The sequence below is a fragment of the Panulirus ornatus genome, chromosome 11 (genome assembly GCF_036320965.1).
Source record: "Panulirus ornatus isolate Po-2019 chromosome 11, ASM3632096v1, whole genome shotgun sequence".
NCBI lineage: Eukaryota > Metazoa > Arthropoda > Malacostraca > Decapoda > Palinuridae > Panulirus > Panulirus ornatus.
Window position 1 is genome coordinate 16,776,298 of NC_092234.1, and position 17,292 is coordinate 16,793,589.

Sequence of the window (17,292 nt, forward strand, 5' to 3'; positions counted from 1 at the left end):
ACGTAGCAACATGAGTGGAAAATTCTCATATATATATATATATATATATATATATATATATATATATATATATATATATATATATATATATATATATATAATTTTCCAAAAGAAGGAACAGAGAATTGGGCCAGGTGAGGGTATTCCCTCAAAGGCCCAGACCTCTGTTCTTAACGCTACCTCGCTAATGCGGGAAATGGCGAATAGTTTGAAAGAAAAGATATATATATATCCCTGGGGATAGGGGAGAAAGAATACTTCCCACGTATTCCCTGCGTGTCGTAGAAGGCGACTAAAAGGGGAGGGAGCGGGGTGCTGGAAATCCTCCCCTCTCGTTTTTTTTTTTTTTTTAATTTTCCAAAAGAAGGAACAGAGAAGGGGGCCAGGTGACGATATTCCCTCAAAGGCCCAGTCCTCTGTTAACGCTACCTCGCTAATGCGGGAAATGGCGAATAGTTTGAAAAAAATAGAATATATATATATATATATATATATATATATATATATATATATATATATATATATATATATATATATATATTGTATTATACATTTATTATACTTTGTCGCTGTCTCCCGCGTTAGCGAGGTAGCACAAGGAAACAGACGAAAGAATGGTCGAATCCACCCACATACACATGTATATAAATAAACGCTCACACATGCACATATACATACCTATACATTTCAACGTATACATAGACATATACATATATAGACATGTATATATTCATGCATGCTGCCTTCATCCATTCTCGTCTCCACCCCACCACACAGGAAATGACCCCCCCCCACCCCGCGCGAGATAGCGCTAGAAAAAGACAACAAAGGCCACATTCGTTCACAATGTCTCTAGCTGTCATGTGCAATGCACCGAAACCACAGCTCCCTTTCCACATCCAGGCTTCACAAAACTTTCCATGGTTTACCTCACACGCTTCACATGCCCTGGTTCAATCCATTGACAGCACGTCGACCCCGGTATACCACATCGTTCCAATTCACTCTATTCCTTGCACGCCTTTCACCCTCCTGTATGTTCAGGCTCCGATCGCTCAAAATCTTTTTCACTCCATCCTTCCATCTCCTAGCCGTTTGGTCTCCCACTTCTCCTCGTTCCCTCCACCTCCGACACATATATCCTCTTGGTCAATCTTTTCTCACTCATTCTCTCCATGTGACCAAACCATTTTAATACACCCTCTTCTGCTTTCTCAACCACACTCTTTTTATTACCACACATCTCTCTTACCCTTACGTTACTTACTCGATCAAACCACCTCACACCACATATTGTCCTCAAACATCTCATTTCCAACACATCCACCCTCCATTGCACAACCCTATCTATAGCCCACGCCTCGCGACCATATAACATTGTTGGAACCAATATTCCTTCAAACCCATTTTTACTCTGCGAGATAACGTTCTCGCCTTCCACATTCTTCAACGCTCCCAAAACCTTCGCCCCCTCCCCCACCCTGTGACTCACTTCCGCTTCCATGGTTCCATCCGCTGCTAAATCCACTCCCAGATATCTAAAACACTTCACTTCCTCCAGTTTTTCTCCATTCAAACTTGCCTCCCAATTAACGTGTCCCTCAACCCTACTGAACCTAATAACCTTGCTCTTATTCACATTTACTCTCGGCTTTCTTTCACACACTTTACCAAACTCAGTCACCAACTTCTGCAGTTTCTCACCCAAATCAGCCACCAGCGCTGTATCGTCAGCGAATAACTAACTCACTTCCCATGCCCTTTCATCCACAACAGACTGCATACTTGCCCCTCTCTCCAAAACTCTTGCATTCACCTCCCTAATAACCCTATCCTTAAGCAAATTAAACAACCATGGAGGGATCACGCATCCATACCGCAAACCGACATACACTGGGAACCAATCACTTTCCTCTCTTCCTACACGTACACATGCCTTACATCCTTGGTAAAAACTTTTCACTGCTTCTAGCAACTTACCTCCCATGCCATATACTCTTAATATCTTCCACAGAGCATCTCTATCAGTTCTTCCAAATGCCTTTTCCAGATCCATAAATGCTACACACAAATCTATCTGTTTATCTAAGTATTTCTCACATACATTCTTCAAAGCAAACATCTGATCCACACATCCTCTACCACTTCTGAAACCACACTGCTCTTCCCCAATCTGATGCTCTGTACATGCCTTCACCCTCTCAATCAATACCCTCCCATATAATTTCCCAGGAATACTTAAAAAACTTATACCTCTGTAATTTGAACACTCACCCTTATCCCCTTTGCCTTTGGACAATGGCACTATGCATGCATTCCGCCAATCCTCAGGCACTTCACCATGAACCATACATACATTGAATATCCTTACCAATCAATCAACAACACAGTCACCCACTTTTTTAATAAATTCCACTGCAGTACCGTCCAGACCCGCTGCTTTGCCGGCTTTCATCTTCCGCAGAGCTTTCACAACCTCTTCTCTGTTTACCATTCTCCCTGACCCTCTCATTTCGCACACCACCTCGACCAAAACACCTTATATTTGCCACTCTGTCATCAAGTACATTCAAAATACTCACTCCATTTCCTCACTACTTGTTATATATATCACTGGGAATAAGGGAGAAAGAATACTTCCCACGTATTCCCTGCATGTCGTAGAGGGCGACTAAAAGGGGAGGGAGCGGGGAGCTGGAAATCCTCCCGTCCCATTTTTAACTCCTTTCCCGCCCTCCCCCCCCCAAAAAAAAAGAAAAAAAAGAAAAGGGGCCAAGTGAGGTTATTCCCTCTAAGGCTCAGTCCTCCGTTCTTAATGCCACCTCTCTAACATGGGAAATGGCGAATATGTATGAAAGAAAAAGTATTCATAGTGTTTCTTGTCTTTCAACAAATTACTTTGTGGTCTTGAGTTGTGAATGTTATTTAACAATTGATTCATTCTTAGATACTGTGCCTATTCCGTCGTGTTCAGTTATGATTACATCTCTAAATACCTTCACTTTAACTGCATTTCTAACTCATCATAACAATACATGGTTTGATGAAAATATACTTTGATAAAAGTACTCTCGAATGTGACGGCAGATAATAAATATTTTTGAGCGTCCTTTGACCTGAGTGTATTTCTTTCAAGTATGACTGACGACAACTTGAATGCTTTAGAATACATATAGCATGACCCACACTTACCCTCCTTAAAAAAAATCACTACTTATTTATCTCTGTTTTACAGAGACTGTTCAAACTATGCAAAAAGAGTTGAAGGATAAATGAAAAGCAAAGTGTAATTCCTAAGTTTTAAATGACAAGTAGCAATAAGAAACTTTATGACAGCTTCAACTTCTATATTCGGGACACAAAGAAATTAGGCTACTGAAAAGAAAAAGTTTTAACAAAATAAAGATCATTCTAGATGGAAATCACATAAATGTGCATCTTTCAAAAAAAATTAGAAAATTATTCTGAAAAAAACTAAATTATCATGAATTAATGATTTTGTTTCTCAGTATAAATAAATTTTCCATGGTGTAAAATAATCTACCGTTCAGTATTAATCTCCAATATATAGTACCCGAAATAAGGATTCTGCATTTACTTCATTCTGTAAATACAGTTTATCGTATAATTCAAAGAACTGAGAGCGACATACCTAAATGTGAACGAAATACAGTAACTGTAGTCCCACATTCCAGAAATAAATCATACTTATGATGTGGGTCAGGTGATAATATAGTTAAGTCACTGATGTTATGTTGGCGTTGATAAAGGTCGAGTTTTTATGTACGCACAGACCTGAGTATTGGGGTTGTGGTTCTGGCTTGGTTGTGGGGCTGGTGGCCGCGGTTGGGTTGTGGTTCTGGCTAGGTTGTGGGACTGGTGGCCGCGGTTGGGTTGTGGGTTGTGGTTCTGGCTTGGTTGTGGGGCTGGTGGCCGCGGTTGGGTTGTGGTTCTGGCTAGGTTGTGGGACTGGTGGCCGCGGTTGGGTTGTGGTTCTGGCTTGGTTGTGGGGCTGGTGGCCGCGGTTGGGTTGTGGTTCTGGCTAGGTTGTGGGGCTGGTGGCCGCGGTTGGGATGTGGTTCTGGCTTGGTTGTGGGGCTGAGTGGCCGCGGTTGGATTGTGGTTCTGGCTAGGTTGTGGGGCTGGTGGCCGCGGGTCTGTGCTCGTGTTACACGGTCACAGTGTCCTTGTTCAGGAAGTTGACAATGAAGGCAGCAGTCTTGTCGTTGATGGAAGTCCTCGCGTGAATCTCCTGGGCGGAGGCCTTGGCCACGTTGGCCAGCGAGCCGAAGGCTTTCAGCAACGCCGATATTTCTGGTGGCCAACACACTATCATGAAACGCACAGTTTGAACACAATATTTTCGTGTCAGATGTCATGGTGAAATGGAATTCGCGTAATGATAGTAACGAAAACATTACAAGCAAAATTAAATTACGATATTTATATTTCTTTTAGACATGCGCGCCTGTTCCACCTCAGCGTGGTAAGCATAAGGAACTATAACTTAGGGAAAATTATCTTGATTTTGGTTTTATGATAATAATGATAATAGTAATAATGATAATGATAATAATAATAATAATGATAATGATAATATGTGAGGAAGGAGTAACGCTTGATAGTACGAACCGCTATGATTGAGACCCATGACCCGGCCAAGGGCAAGGTTGTGGTCCCGGTTGACGACCTTCTGCAGTATGTTCTCCTTCCTGGCCTCCACCACACGCCGGTGCTCCGGCACCGTCGCCTGCACCACCAACACCACAGGCCCAGTAATACGGAGTGGGAAAAAAGATAAAAAACTGTAATAAGTAAAGGCATGATGAAGTCTACTTGCTGAAACTACTAATAATGAGAAGTATAACAATAATATGGCATCAGAGATTGGAAATCTATCATTTAAAGTGAAAGCAGAGCAGAATGAGGTACCTGTAAGTAGAATAGTAAATCATCATCTCACCAAACGATCACCAACATTAAACTTAAGAACCATAACAAAGCAGTGCCCATCGTCCGTCGCATCCTCTATAAAATATGGCTCATAATTATCAACCAATGTATTCTCGGTTATCATTAGAAGGAAGAAGTACTATCACTGATCATGTTACTCCCACATACTGCTTTATATTTCCCGCAATCCCACTGGTTGCCATCTCAGATTACGGGAAAAGTGGAGTAAGAAGAAAAAGATGGAGACATTTATTTCATCTCTTCCCGTGTGTGGTTGTAGACCTGATTCTTAAAGGCTGAAAGTTTATACAGAGGAAGACAAGAAAGGGAAGTAAATTCTTATAGTTATCATATGGTTTGATTTTTTATCTCTAGAGCCAAGAAGACTCTTAATAACTTGTATGTAAAATGAGAAGTTTGATATGCTACACATCTTTTTGGAACCGATAAACTTGCTCAAATTTTGTAACCAAGAAGAATATGTTAAAATATGCCAGGGAAGAAAACTTACCATTTTCCACAGGGTGGTATGAGGTAACAGTGTCCAACAAATATGATGTGGTCCTGTCATTCCCCGACGAGATTATATAGGGATCACCATTTTAGACATCAGCAATAATTGGACTTCGGTACTCTTATAATAGCCCATTCTACTACAGAATTGCCCGTTAACGTATTTACGAACAACTGAAAAATGTCCGACGGGAGTTCTATTTTTGATATTAGGGAAGGGTGTCCATCATCCGTTATCCTCTCCCTGAAGCATATATACATAGTTTTTTTTTATACTGAAGGCTCCAGTCACGGACATAAGTCCACATCAAGGCCGGGTATTAATTGAAATATAGAGATAATAATGAAGGGGAAAAGAAAGGACAAGGGAAGGTATTTCAGTATGTGCCACGTCATAGCTACTGGAAAAGACATGAGAAGGTAAAGAGTTCCCAAAGCTTCGACATGCAGGGAAAACAGTTATCAAAACGGCCCACTCTTGAGTTGCCGATGACCACAGAATAATAATGTGACAGCCAGCAGCTTGCCAAGTATTGTGTGGTCTAGCTAGTGGTGGGGGCACACAAGCAGCCAGCTCTTGGGCACAGAAAACAAAGTAATACTTGTAGGAGAAGGAAAGTGAACCAACATAACAGCTGAGGGCTAGAGCGTCAAGTTTGGAAGTTAGCCTGGGGCAGTTTATAAGTCGGATCGCTTTGGACTCTATCAAGTAAGGATGCAGAGCTAGAACCATCCTAGATGTGAGAGCGGTACTCCATACAAGGAGAAATCACTCCTTTGTATAAACGGAATAACTGTTCAGAAGTAAAGTTTCGACATCTAAACAAGACACTCAGTATTTTAGAAGCAGACTTAGCTATTACCATAATTTGGGGTTTCCACGAGAGTGGATGTTACAGTAATACCAATTATGTTCATTGAGTCAAGAGGTGGAATTACAGAACCGTCAAAGGAGACGAGAGTTGTGAGGAGTTTTTGATAGAAATGAGTAGAAACTGGGTCTTGGAGGCGTTGAACTTAACTAGATGTCTACCCCACTGAGATATCCTGTCCAAGTTTATTGAGGAAGTTGTGCCAAGACGAGATGCAAATCGAGTGAGAGGAGGGAACAGAATTGAAGAATGTGGATGAATGCAATGTTGAGTCGTCAGCGTATGAGTGCAGTTGATTGTACGTGGAGAGGAATATTTACTAGCAAAGTCGGTCTGTAAGCTCAGCATGTCAAATGAACACAAACATATAACAAAAATCAGCAGTTGAATATATACACAGCACAAAGCTACTTTACTTTTCACTTGTCACGAGCTAAAAATCATGTTGCAATTAGCCAATCGAATAACCTCCTCATAATTCTCCAGTTAACAAAGCTAATCCGGATCCGGTGTTTACGTCATAATCATCAGATAGCTACGGAGTACCTGTTTACCTTGGCCAGGATTTGAAGGTGAGCGGCGGCCTGGGCGTCACCATGGGCAGGGAGGATCATGGGTGGGCGGGGAAGGAGACTCTTCTGGAGTTTCCAGATGATACCACCGACCTCTTCCTCCCCAAACACTGTCCCCACCAACACCAGCACACTCGTGCGGTGACCTCGTTGGAAGGCTGCAACCCTGAAGGATTAAGGTCGTACACGTCAACACTACATAAGGACACCACAATCAGGTAGTCCAGTGATTCCGTTACAATCAACTTACCTACCAGAATAAACTGGACACACACACACACACACACACACACACACACACACACATATATATATATATATATATATATATATATATATATATATATATATATATATATATATATATATATGAGAAAGGCATATGATAGGGTTGATAGAGACGCTTTGTGGAAGGTTTTAAGAGTATATGGTGTGGGAGGTAAGTTGCTACGCATCACATTTACCCTAACAAGAGCAATTAGGTATATGAAAATGGCAAGCCACACAAAACAGAGCAATAGGAACAATGACAGGCTGCCTAGCACAATCACAAACGCTCAACACCGACGCTGTGGAACAAAAATCCTCTTTAAAACAATCCCACCTCACTATGCATGACACCCAGTTCTTTGCAACAGCATTAGACCCATCCCATTAAAACCACTTCATAACTACCCACCAACTCCAAGTAGTTATAAGTTAATTCCTACCTTACACTTCAACAACATATACCCATACATCCTTCCAACCCTAGCAAATAAAACATAAAACACACACACATCAGAGTTACCCGACAGCCACTAATCAACCACCCTTTCAACCCAATTTTAAACTACTCCACCAGACATGCACTCATCTGAAACCACTCTCTCATCTATTCTCTGGACACCACCCATCCTTACATTAATAAAAATACAAATTCAACATATCTCCATACCTCTCATGCCCAAGATGCAACTTCCATACTGAGGACGGTAAATAGTCACCCCTATTTGTCATGCACTGGCATCACACAACACCCGAGTCTTCGCCGTATGGTCGTTCCTGCCCGTGGTTCCTAGGCGCTACAGGAGCTCCGTAGATGATAACCCCGGGGTAGGAAGATGAAGTAGCCACAACGTTTCAGTTTCATGCTTACACCATAATCAGCTGATTCATACTCGTTGAAATCAATTAATGTGGGGCAATTCAGCGAGCTGGTGTATTTCTAAGGGAAAGGTTATCCAACAATTTTGTCAAAATAATCAAATGATATTGTTTTCAAGCTAAAATGATTTTTTTTTCACATTGTGTTTTGCCGAGCAACTTGCGAGTTCCGTGAAACCAAATTTAGGATAAATGTACAAGTACCACAATGTTTTCAAATTAAGAAACTGAACTATTGCAGTGAACTTGCTGAACAAATAATTTGAATAAAATTGCAGTCGATATATTCAATGAAATTCGCAATCGCCTGTAGCCTTTCCATCACTGCTTATCTATTATGATGTAACGATTACCTATTATCAGTTGATCCATAAACGAACATTTCCATCAATTTATTCTTTTCCAGCTTTCCGGTAAGCTATTCCAATTTACCTTCCAATCTGATAACCAATTTTGACCGAACATTACTGGGACCAATCTACTGATTCAGTATTCACCTTTCAATCAGCTGTTCTAACGTCTCCTGGCCTGGTTCTCCAACCGCTGAACCACCATGGTGATTTCCTGCTGGAGTTTGTGATGGGTTATTCTTGGACTCCCGGGAGGTCGTGTGTGTATGGTTCGTGGTGGTAGAAGTGCTGGTGTTTTGGTTCGTGGCAGTGATGGGGAGCCGGGGCATCTGTACGATGAGCACAGCCATGCCACAGCTAGGCAGTATCGCACTGTCACGTGGAGTAGCATCGCTTACTGAAAACAAACAGCACAGGATATAATCAACATATTGTGTTTGTGATTTATAGGCTGGTTTGCACAGTAGTGCCCACCTTGTAAAATATAAGACGATGTAAAAACATTGCTCACTGGGGCAGCGTTCGTCTGACCCACCCACCCTTTCCATGGTCAACTGTATCCTATATCTGTCCTACACTTGATAGCAAGCACGCAATCCTTTGAAGCGAGTGCTGGGACGAGACTAAACTCTATGTCGTCAGCTGGGTTATGATACAGCACCGCCAAAAGTGACTCTTCTCTTGCGGTGTATATTCAAGCAGGTGGAGTCTGGGATCACCCAGGCCGAGTTATGCTAAGTATATTCATCAAGAGGTGGAATTATATAACGGTTGAAAGAGCGAGGAAAGTTGCGTGAATTTTCGACAGAGGGAACGCAGAAATTGGAAGGCATTATGCTCAACCAGATTTCGTCTATACCACACTGAGATATTCTTTCCGAGTTTATAAAGGAAGTTGTGTCGAGATGCAGATCTACTGTGTAAGGGAGCAGAAGTAAAATATAAGGCGGAATGCAGTGTGGGGTCGTCAGCGTATGAGTGCATTTGATTGGTAGAATGAAGGAAACTTGATGAGGAGAAAAGTGTAAGAGAGGATAGAACCTTGAGGAACACCATTGTTCATGGAGATAGGGAGAGGCTGATCTATCAACCACAGATAGATCGACCGGAGAGGAAGCTAGATATGATGGAGCAAAGTGAGGGAGGGAGGCCAAAAGAGGCCAGCTTAGATATGAAGCTACTTTGCCACACCCTGTCAAAAGCCTTAGATATGTCAAAGGCAACTACATATATTTCTCCAAAATCTGTAAGGGGTGATGACCAGACATGAGTAAGATAGGAAAGAATATCACCAGTGGATCTTGCGTTACGGAAGCCATACTGTGGAGTTCAAGATGTCTGAAGATACGGGAGTTGAAAGACTCGGACGAAATAGTAGATGTCACAGTAACAGGACCATAGTTAAAGGGGTTAGAACGGTCATCCATCTTAGGGATGGGATGTACCAACGCATGCTTCCAAGAAGGAAGATTTTGTTCTAGATTTAGACAAGCCGGAGCTAATGAGTAAGCACAGGTGCAAGTTCAGAAGCACACACTGCTTGAGGATGGGTACGATCAAGACCATAAACATTGCTCGTGTTCAGAGAAATGCGCATGTCGTACAGTTCAGAAGGAGGTTATGGGGAGGGGAATAGGATTAGTAAGAGGAGCTTCAGGAGGTGTAGGAATGTTAAGTCATTCAAGGTAGAGTTAGAGGAGAAACTGGAACCAGAGTCGCTTTATCAACGGGAAAAACGGCTATAGTACCGTCAGAGCAGAGAAGTGAGGGGAAGGCGGAGAGTCAGAAGTTGTTAGAGATGCTCTTAGCTAAAGACCAGAAAGACCTATCAGTGGATGACGAGGAAAGGTTATCGCAATTTGAAGTAATGAACGCATTACCTCACGGGTAACATGCTTGTAACAATTACAAACAGTGATATAAGTTGATTGGAAGTCAGAGGAAGAAGAGTTTTTTTTCCAAGCCCGATGTGTCTGATCCCTTGAACTAAGGATTGGAAGAGAGGTTGTCTAGGAGGAAGAGGGAATAAATGCTTCCAATCCCATAACAATAAACTCTGCTATACATTTGGCGGAGACAGAAGCATCACCACATGAGACAGTAATTTACATAAGGAAAGTTAGAAAAGACTGATTTACCAAAGTAAATTCAAAAAAAGAACTTTTTCAAGGTATTCAAGTCAGCTGTATTAAGCTGCCAATATTTACGTTTAGAAGTGGCTGTAGGAGGGGAAGGTGCCGTTAAAATAGATATATTTATGAGAGTGTGGTCAGCTGAACCAGTGGAGGGGGAAATTGTGTAGCTACAGCGTGATGGATTAGTGAAGAAAAATCGACCCCGAATATTAAGAGCGTGGTCAGGTGTATGGATGGGGTGATGATAATTTGCTCTGAATCATTGAGAATGGAGAAGGTGAGGGCTTCAGTATGATTCAGATAATTTCAGCACACCCTCTTCAGCCCTCTCATCCATACTCATACCACTCCTCACTCTGACCCTATCATTACTTACAGGATCAACCCTACTGGTGTTGCTGGGCTCCGCCCCCAGGAGCTTACACAGCGAATGAAAAGACACCTTTGTCGAGGCTGTATCACTGGGAATACGGTCTCATCAGAGGACGCATCACTAAAAGAATCTATATATCCTTGCTATTGAAAGCAGCGTAACCTGGAGTTGCAGGAGAGTTTAGTGTTCTTGGGTGACAAACTGGTTCGTTACATGATTACTGTATGGGCGTTGGTAGCTCAAAGGTGGGCCGTTTTCATACCTGTGTCTTTCCCTGCATGTTGAAGCTTCGGGACTCTGCCTTCTCGTCTTTTCCAATAACTATGATCTGTGGCACATTTTAAAAGGCAGATTTTCCACTTCCTCCCAAATTCGTAAATACCTTTCCTCGTCTCTTCTATTTCTCTTTCATTAACCTCTCTATGATTCAGTTAAGGCCAGGCCTTGATGTGGGCTATTGTCCGAGACTGGTTTAAAAAAAGAGAAAAAAAAAAACGTTGATATTAGGACTAGGTTAATCTTATATATATATATATATATATATATATATATATATATATATATATATATATATATATATATATATATATATATATATATATATATATGTATATATATATATATATATATATTATTTATTTTATTATACTTTGTCGCTGTCTCCCGCGTTTGCGAGGTAGCGCAAGGAAACAGACGAAAGAAATGGCCCCCCCCCCCATACACATGTATATACATACGTCCACACACGCAAATATACATACCTACACAGCTTTCCATGGTTTACCCCAGACGCTTCACATGCCCTGCTTCAATCCACTGACAGCACGTCAACCCCGGTATACCACATCGCTCCAATTCACTCTATTCCCTGCCCTCCTTTCACCCTCCTGCATGTTCAGGCCCCGATCACACAAAATCTTTTTCACTCCATCTTTCCACCTCCAATTTGGTCTCCCTCTATATATATATATATATATATATATATATATATATATATATATAGAGAGAGAGAGAGAGAGAGAGAGAGAGAGAGAGAGAGAGGATCACAATTTTGCGCGTGATCAAGTATATTCCTAAGAGTCCACGGGGAAACGAAACACTAAGTTCCCAAGTGCACTTTTGTGTAAAAATCACATCATCAGGGGAGACACAAGAGAAATATAAGTCAGTTGATATACAACGAAGAGAATGTCCAAGACAGACAACGAGCGTTCATAAACTTATCATTTTACAAATTTTGCCAACAATAAAGTTATCTGATTTGTATAGACCATCACTAATATTAAGATTATAATTCTTTGTGCATTTAATAATAGAAGATTCAATGATATTTCTCGTGGTAATAGAGTTAGAGTTAATTACTGAGATGGCATTACTCCAGTCAATACAATTATAGTTTTTAACGTGATTAAACAAGGCATTTGATTCTTGTCTCGTTCTTATACAATATTCATATTTGCTTAAGTCTAACAGAAAGATCCTTACCAGTCTGCCCAACATAAAACATATTACAGTTTCTGCATGGCAATTTATAGATGCACCCAGGAGAATTTTCTGGTGAATTCCTGATTAAGATATTCTTTATAGTATCATTGTTGCTGAAGGCAACATTTACATTAAAGGATTAAAGCGACATAGGACATAAAGTAAAATCATGATCAAAAGGGAGAACTTAAAGATTCTTAGTGTGAATGGGAGGTTTGGGCTCAACTCTATAAAATGATTTCTTTGCTAACTTAAGGGATTTATCAATGAAAGATCTAGGGTACTTTAACTTAGATCCAATTGAATATCTTCTCAAACTCATCGTCCATATACTCTGGACTGCAAATGCGTAATGCCCTAAGGAACATAGATTGAAGTGATGATAATTTAACTGTCATGTTGAGATGAGAAATAATGGATATATGAGGAGTCACGCGGGGAGTGCTCATCCTCCTCGAAGGCTCAGATTGGGATGTCTAAATGTGTGTGAATGTAACCAAGATGAGAAAAAAGGAGAGATAGGTAGTATGTTTGAGGAAAGGAACCTGAATGTTTTGGCTCTGAGTGAAACGAAGCTCAAGGGTAAAGGGGAAGAGTGGTTTGGGAATGTCTTGGGAGTAAAGTCAGGGGATAGTGAGAGGACAAGAGCAAGGGAAGGAGTAGCACTACTCCTGAAACAGGAGTTGTAGGAGTATGTGATAGAGCGTAAGAAAGTAAACTTTAGAGTGATATGGGTAAAACTGAAAGTGGATGGAGAGAGATGGGTAATTATTGATGCATGAGAAGAAAGATCATGAGAGGCAAGTGTTTTGGGAGCAGCTGAGTGAGTGTGTTAGCAGCTTTGATGCACGAGACTTGATTATAGTGATGGATGATTTGAATGCAAAGGTGAGTAATGTGGCAGTTGAGGGAATAATTGGTGTACATGGAGTGTTCAGTGTTGTAAATGGAAATGGTGAGCTTGTAGATTTATGTGCTGAAAAAGGACTGGTGATTGGGAATACCAGGTTTAAAAAGAGAGATATACACAAGTATACATATGTAAGTAGGAGAGATGGCCAGAGAACGTTATTGAATTACGTGTTAATTGATAGGCGCGCGAAAGAGAGACTTTTGGATGTTAATGTGCTGAGAGGTGCAACTGGAGGGATGTCTGATCATTATCTTGTGGAGGCGAAGGTGAAGATTTGTTGGGGTTTTCAGAAAAGAAGAGAGAATGTTGGGGTGAAGAGAGTGGTGAGAGTAAGTGAGCTTGGGAAGGAGACGTGTGAGGAAGTACCAGGAGAGACTGAGTACAGAATGGAAAAAGGTGAGAACAAAGGAGGTAAGGGGAGTGGGGGAGGAATGGGATGTATTTAGGGAAGCAGTAATGGCTTGTGCATAAGATGCTTGTGGCATGAGAAGCGTGAGAATGGGCAGATTAGAAAGGGTATGAGTGGTGGGATGAAGAAGTAAGATTATTAGTGAAAGAAGAGAGAGGCATTTGGACGATTTTTGCAGGAGAATAATGCAAATGACTGGGTGATGTATAAGAGAAAGAGGCAGGAGGTCAAAAGAAAGGTGCAAGAGGCGAAAAAGAGGGCAAATGAGAGTTGGGGTGAGAGAGTATCATTAAATTTTAGGGAGAGTAAAAAGATGTTTTGGAAGGAGGTAAATAAAGCGCGTAAGACAAGGGAACAAATGGGAGAATCAGTGAAGGGGTGCTAATGGGGAGGTGATAACAAATAGTGGTGATGTGAGAAGATGGAGTGAGTATTTTGAAGGTTTGTTGAATGTGTTTGATGAAAGAGTGACAGATATAGGGTGTTTTGGTCGAGGTGGTGTGCAAAGTGAGAGGGTTAGGGAGAATGATTTGGTAAACAGAGAAGAGGTAGTAAAAGCTTTGTGGAAGATGAAAGCCGGCAAGGCAGCGGGTTTGGGTAGTACTGCAGTGGAATTTATCAAAAAAGGGGGTGACTGTATTGTTGACTGGTTTGGTAAGGTTATTTAATGTATGCATGACTCATGGTGAGGTGCCGGAGGACTGGCGGAATGCTTGCATAGTGCCATTGTAAAAAGGCAAAGGGGATAAGAGTGAGTGCTCAAATTACAGAGGTATAAGTTTGTTGAGTATTCCTGGGAAATTTATTGGAGGGTATTGACTGAGAGGGTGAAGGCATGTACAGAGCATCAGATTGGGGAGGGGCAGTGTGGTTTCAGAAGTGGTAGAGGATGTGTGGATAAGGTATTTGCTTTGAAAAATGTATGTGAGAGATATGCTCTGTGGAAGGTATTAAGAATATATGGTGTGGGAGGTAAGTTGTTAGAAGCAGTGATAAGTTTTTATCGAGGATGTAAGGCATGTGTACGTGTAGGAAGAGAGGAAAGTGAATGGTTCTCAGTGAATGTAGGTTTGCGGCAGGGGTGTGTGATGTCTCCTTGGTTGTCTAATTTGTTTATGGATGGGGTTGTTAGGAAGGTGAATGCAAGAGGTTTGGAAAGAGGAGCAAGTATGCAGTCTGTTGTGGATGAGAGAGCTTGGGAAGTGAGTCAGTTGTTCGCTGGTGATACATCGTTGGTGGCTGATTCGGGTGAGAAACTGCAGAAGCTGGTGACTGAGTTTGGTAAAGTGTGTGAAAGAAGAAAAGCTGAGAGTACATGTGAATAAGAGCAAGGTTATTAGGTCCACTAGGGTTGAGGGACAAGTCAGTTGGGAGGTAAGTCTGAATGGAGAAAAAGTGGAGGGAGTGAAGTGTTTTAGATATCTGGAAGTGGATTTGTCAGCGGATGGAACCATGGAAGCAGAAGTGAATCATAGGGTGTGGGGGGGGGGGCAAAGTTCTGTGAGCGTTGAAGAATGTGTGGAAGTCGAGAACATTATCTCGGAAAGCAAAAATGGGTATGTTTGAAGGAATAGTGGTTCCAACAATGATATATGGATGCGAGGCGTGGGCTATGGACAGAGTTGTGCGGAGGAGGGTGGATGTGCTGGAAATGAGGTGTTTGAGGACAATATGTGGTGTGAGGTGGTTTGATCGAGTAAGTAATGATAGGGTAAGAGAGATGTGTGATAATAAAAAGAGTGTGGTTGAGAGAGCAGAAGAGGGTGTTTTGAAATGGTTTGGTCACATGGAGAGAATGACTGAGGAAAGATTGACCAAGAGGATATATGTGTCAGAGCTGGAGGGAACTGGGAGAAGTGGGAGACCAAATTGGAGGTGGAAAGATGGAGTGAAAAAGATTTCGTGTGATCGGGGCCTGAACATGCAGGAGGGTGAAAGGCGGGCAAGGAATAGAGTGAATTTGATCGATGTGGTATACCGGGGTCGACGTGCTGTCAATGGATTGAATCAGGGCATGTGAAGCGTCTGGGGTAAACCATGGAAAGTTGTGTGGGGCCTGGATGTGGAAAGGGAGCTATGGTTTCGGGCATTATTGCATGACAGCTAGAGACTGTGTGTGAACGAATGGGGTCTTTGGTGTCTTTTCCTAGCGCTACCTCGCACACATGAGGACGGAGGGGGATGTTATTCCATGTGTGGCGAGGTGGCGATGGGAATGAATAAAGGCAGACAGTGTGAATTGTGTGCATGTGTATATATGTATATGTCTGTGTGTGTATATATATGTGTACATTGAGATGTATGGGTATGTGTATTTGCGTGTGTGGACGTGTATGTATATACATGTGTATGGGGATGGGTTGGGCCATTGCTTTCGTCTGTTTCCTTGCGCTACCTCGCAAACGCGGGAGACAGCGACAAAGCAAAAATAGATAAATAAAATATATATATATATATATATATATATATATATATATATATATATATATATATATATATATATATATATATATATATATATATATTGTCCTCAAACATAACATTTCCAGCACATCCATCCTCCTGCGCACAACTCTATCCATAGCCCACGCCTTGCAACCATACAACATTGTTGGAACCACTATTCCTTCAAACATACCCATTTTTGCTTTCCGAGATAATGTTCTCGACTTCCACACATTCTTCAAGGCTCCCAGGATTTTCGCCCCCTCCCCCACCCTACCCTATATATATATATATATATATATATATATATATATATATATATATATATATATATATATATATTATCCCTTGGGATAGGGGATTAAGAATACTTCCCACGTATTCCCTGCGTGTCGTAGAAGGCGACTAAAAGGGGAGGGAGCGGGAGGTTGGAAATCCTCCCCTCTCGTTTTTTTTTTTAATTTTCCAAAAGAAGGAACAGAGGGGGGCCAGGTGAGGATATTCCACAAAGGCCCAGTTCTCTGTTCTTAACGCTACCTCGCTAACGCGGGAAATGGCGAATAGTTTAAAAGAAGCAATATATATATATATATATATATATATATATATATATATATATATATATATATATATATATATATATATATATATATATATATATCACCATCACTTCCGGGAACAATATTTAGAGTGGAGAACTGGAGTGGAGAGCGCCGTACCTTTTATCTTGAAGCCACTCCCTAGGTAGTCGGTGAAGGAGGACCTGTGGAGGCTGGAGTGAAGGATGACAGGGGTGGCCATAGTCTCCCCCGACTTGCTGCTGCTTCCCATCCTCTTTTTCTCATTTACTGATGAACTGGTGTCAGCCGCCATCATATTTATCATCCTCCGTTTTCAAAAGGTATCGCTCTTGAGGGTAATTACAGTCGTGTATGACAAGTTGATGCAAATTTAAACGAACCGCCAAATTCAGGCCGTCCAACCTCTCAGCAGACGACACTAAAAGTAACATAAGATTGGGACGGTTAAGATAGAATGAGATTTTGTAGAATTGGATCTTACTAGAGATTTATCTTGGATCTTTAGAGGTCTTATAATGATGCTAATTTGTTTCAGTAATCCCGCC

At 41.4% G+C, this 17,292-nt stretch overlaps 1 protein-coding gene across 1 annotated transcript; it reads right to left on the reverse strand.

Annotated features, from left to right (window-relative positions):
* Window positions 1-3,285: 3,285 nt before the first annotated feature.
* Window positions 3,286-17,176, reverse strand: LOC139751334 (uncharacterized). The gene is made up of 5 exons (XM_071666689.1): window positions 16,886-17,176; window positions 8,554-8,803; window positions 6,893-7,076; window positions 4,633-4,750; window positions 3,286-4,314 (listed from the first exon to the last, which is right to left on the reverse strand). The coding sequence occupies exons 1-5, from the start codon at window positions 17,049-17,051 to the stop codon at window positions 4,169-4,171; spliced, it is 864 nt and encodes a 287-aa protein (XP_071522790.1). The 5' UTR covers window positions 17,052-17,176; the 3' UTR covers window positions 3,286-4,168.
* Between the last annotated feature and the right edge of the window lie 116 nt (window positions 17,177-17,292).

Bases quoted from the DNA above. Each gene is read 5' to 3' on its own strand.
- LOC139751334 (XM_071666689.1), bottom strand. From the start codon at position 17,051: ATGATAAATATGATGGCGGCTGACACCAGTTCATCAGTAAATGAGAAA. The intron at 8,804-16,885 runs GTACGGCGCTCT...GTTTGTTTTCAG, and splicing joins GAGTGGCTTCAAGATAAAAG to TAAGCGATGCTACTCCACGT. The intron at 4,315-4,632 runs GTTCGTACTATC...GTTGGCCACCAG, and splicing joins CATGGGTCTCAATCATAGCG to AAATATCGGCGTTGCTGAAA.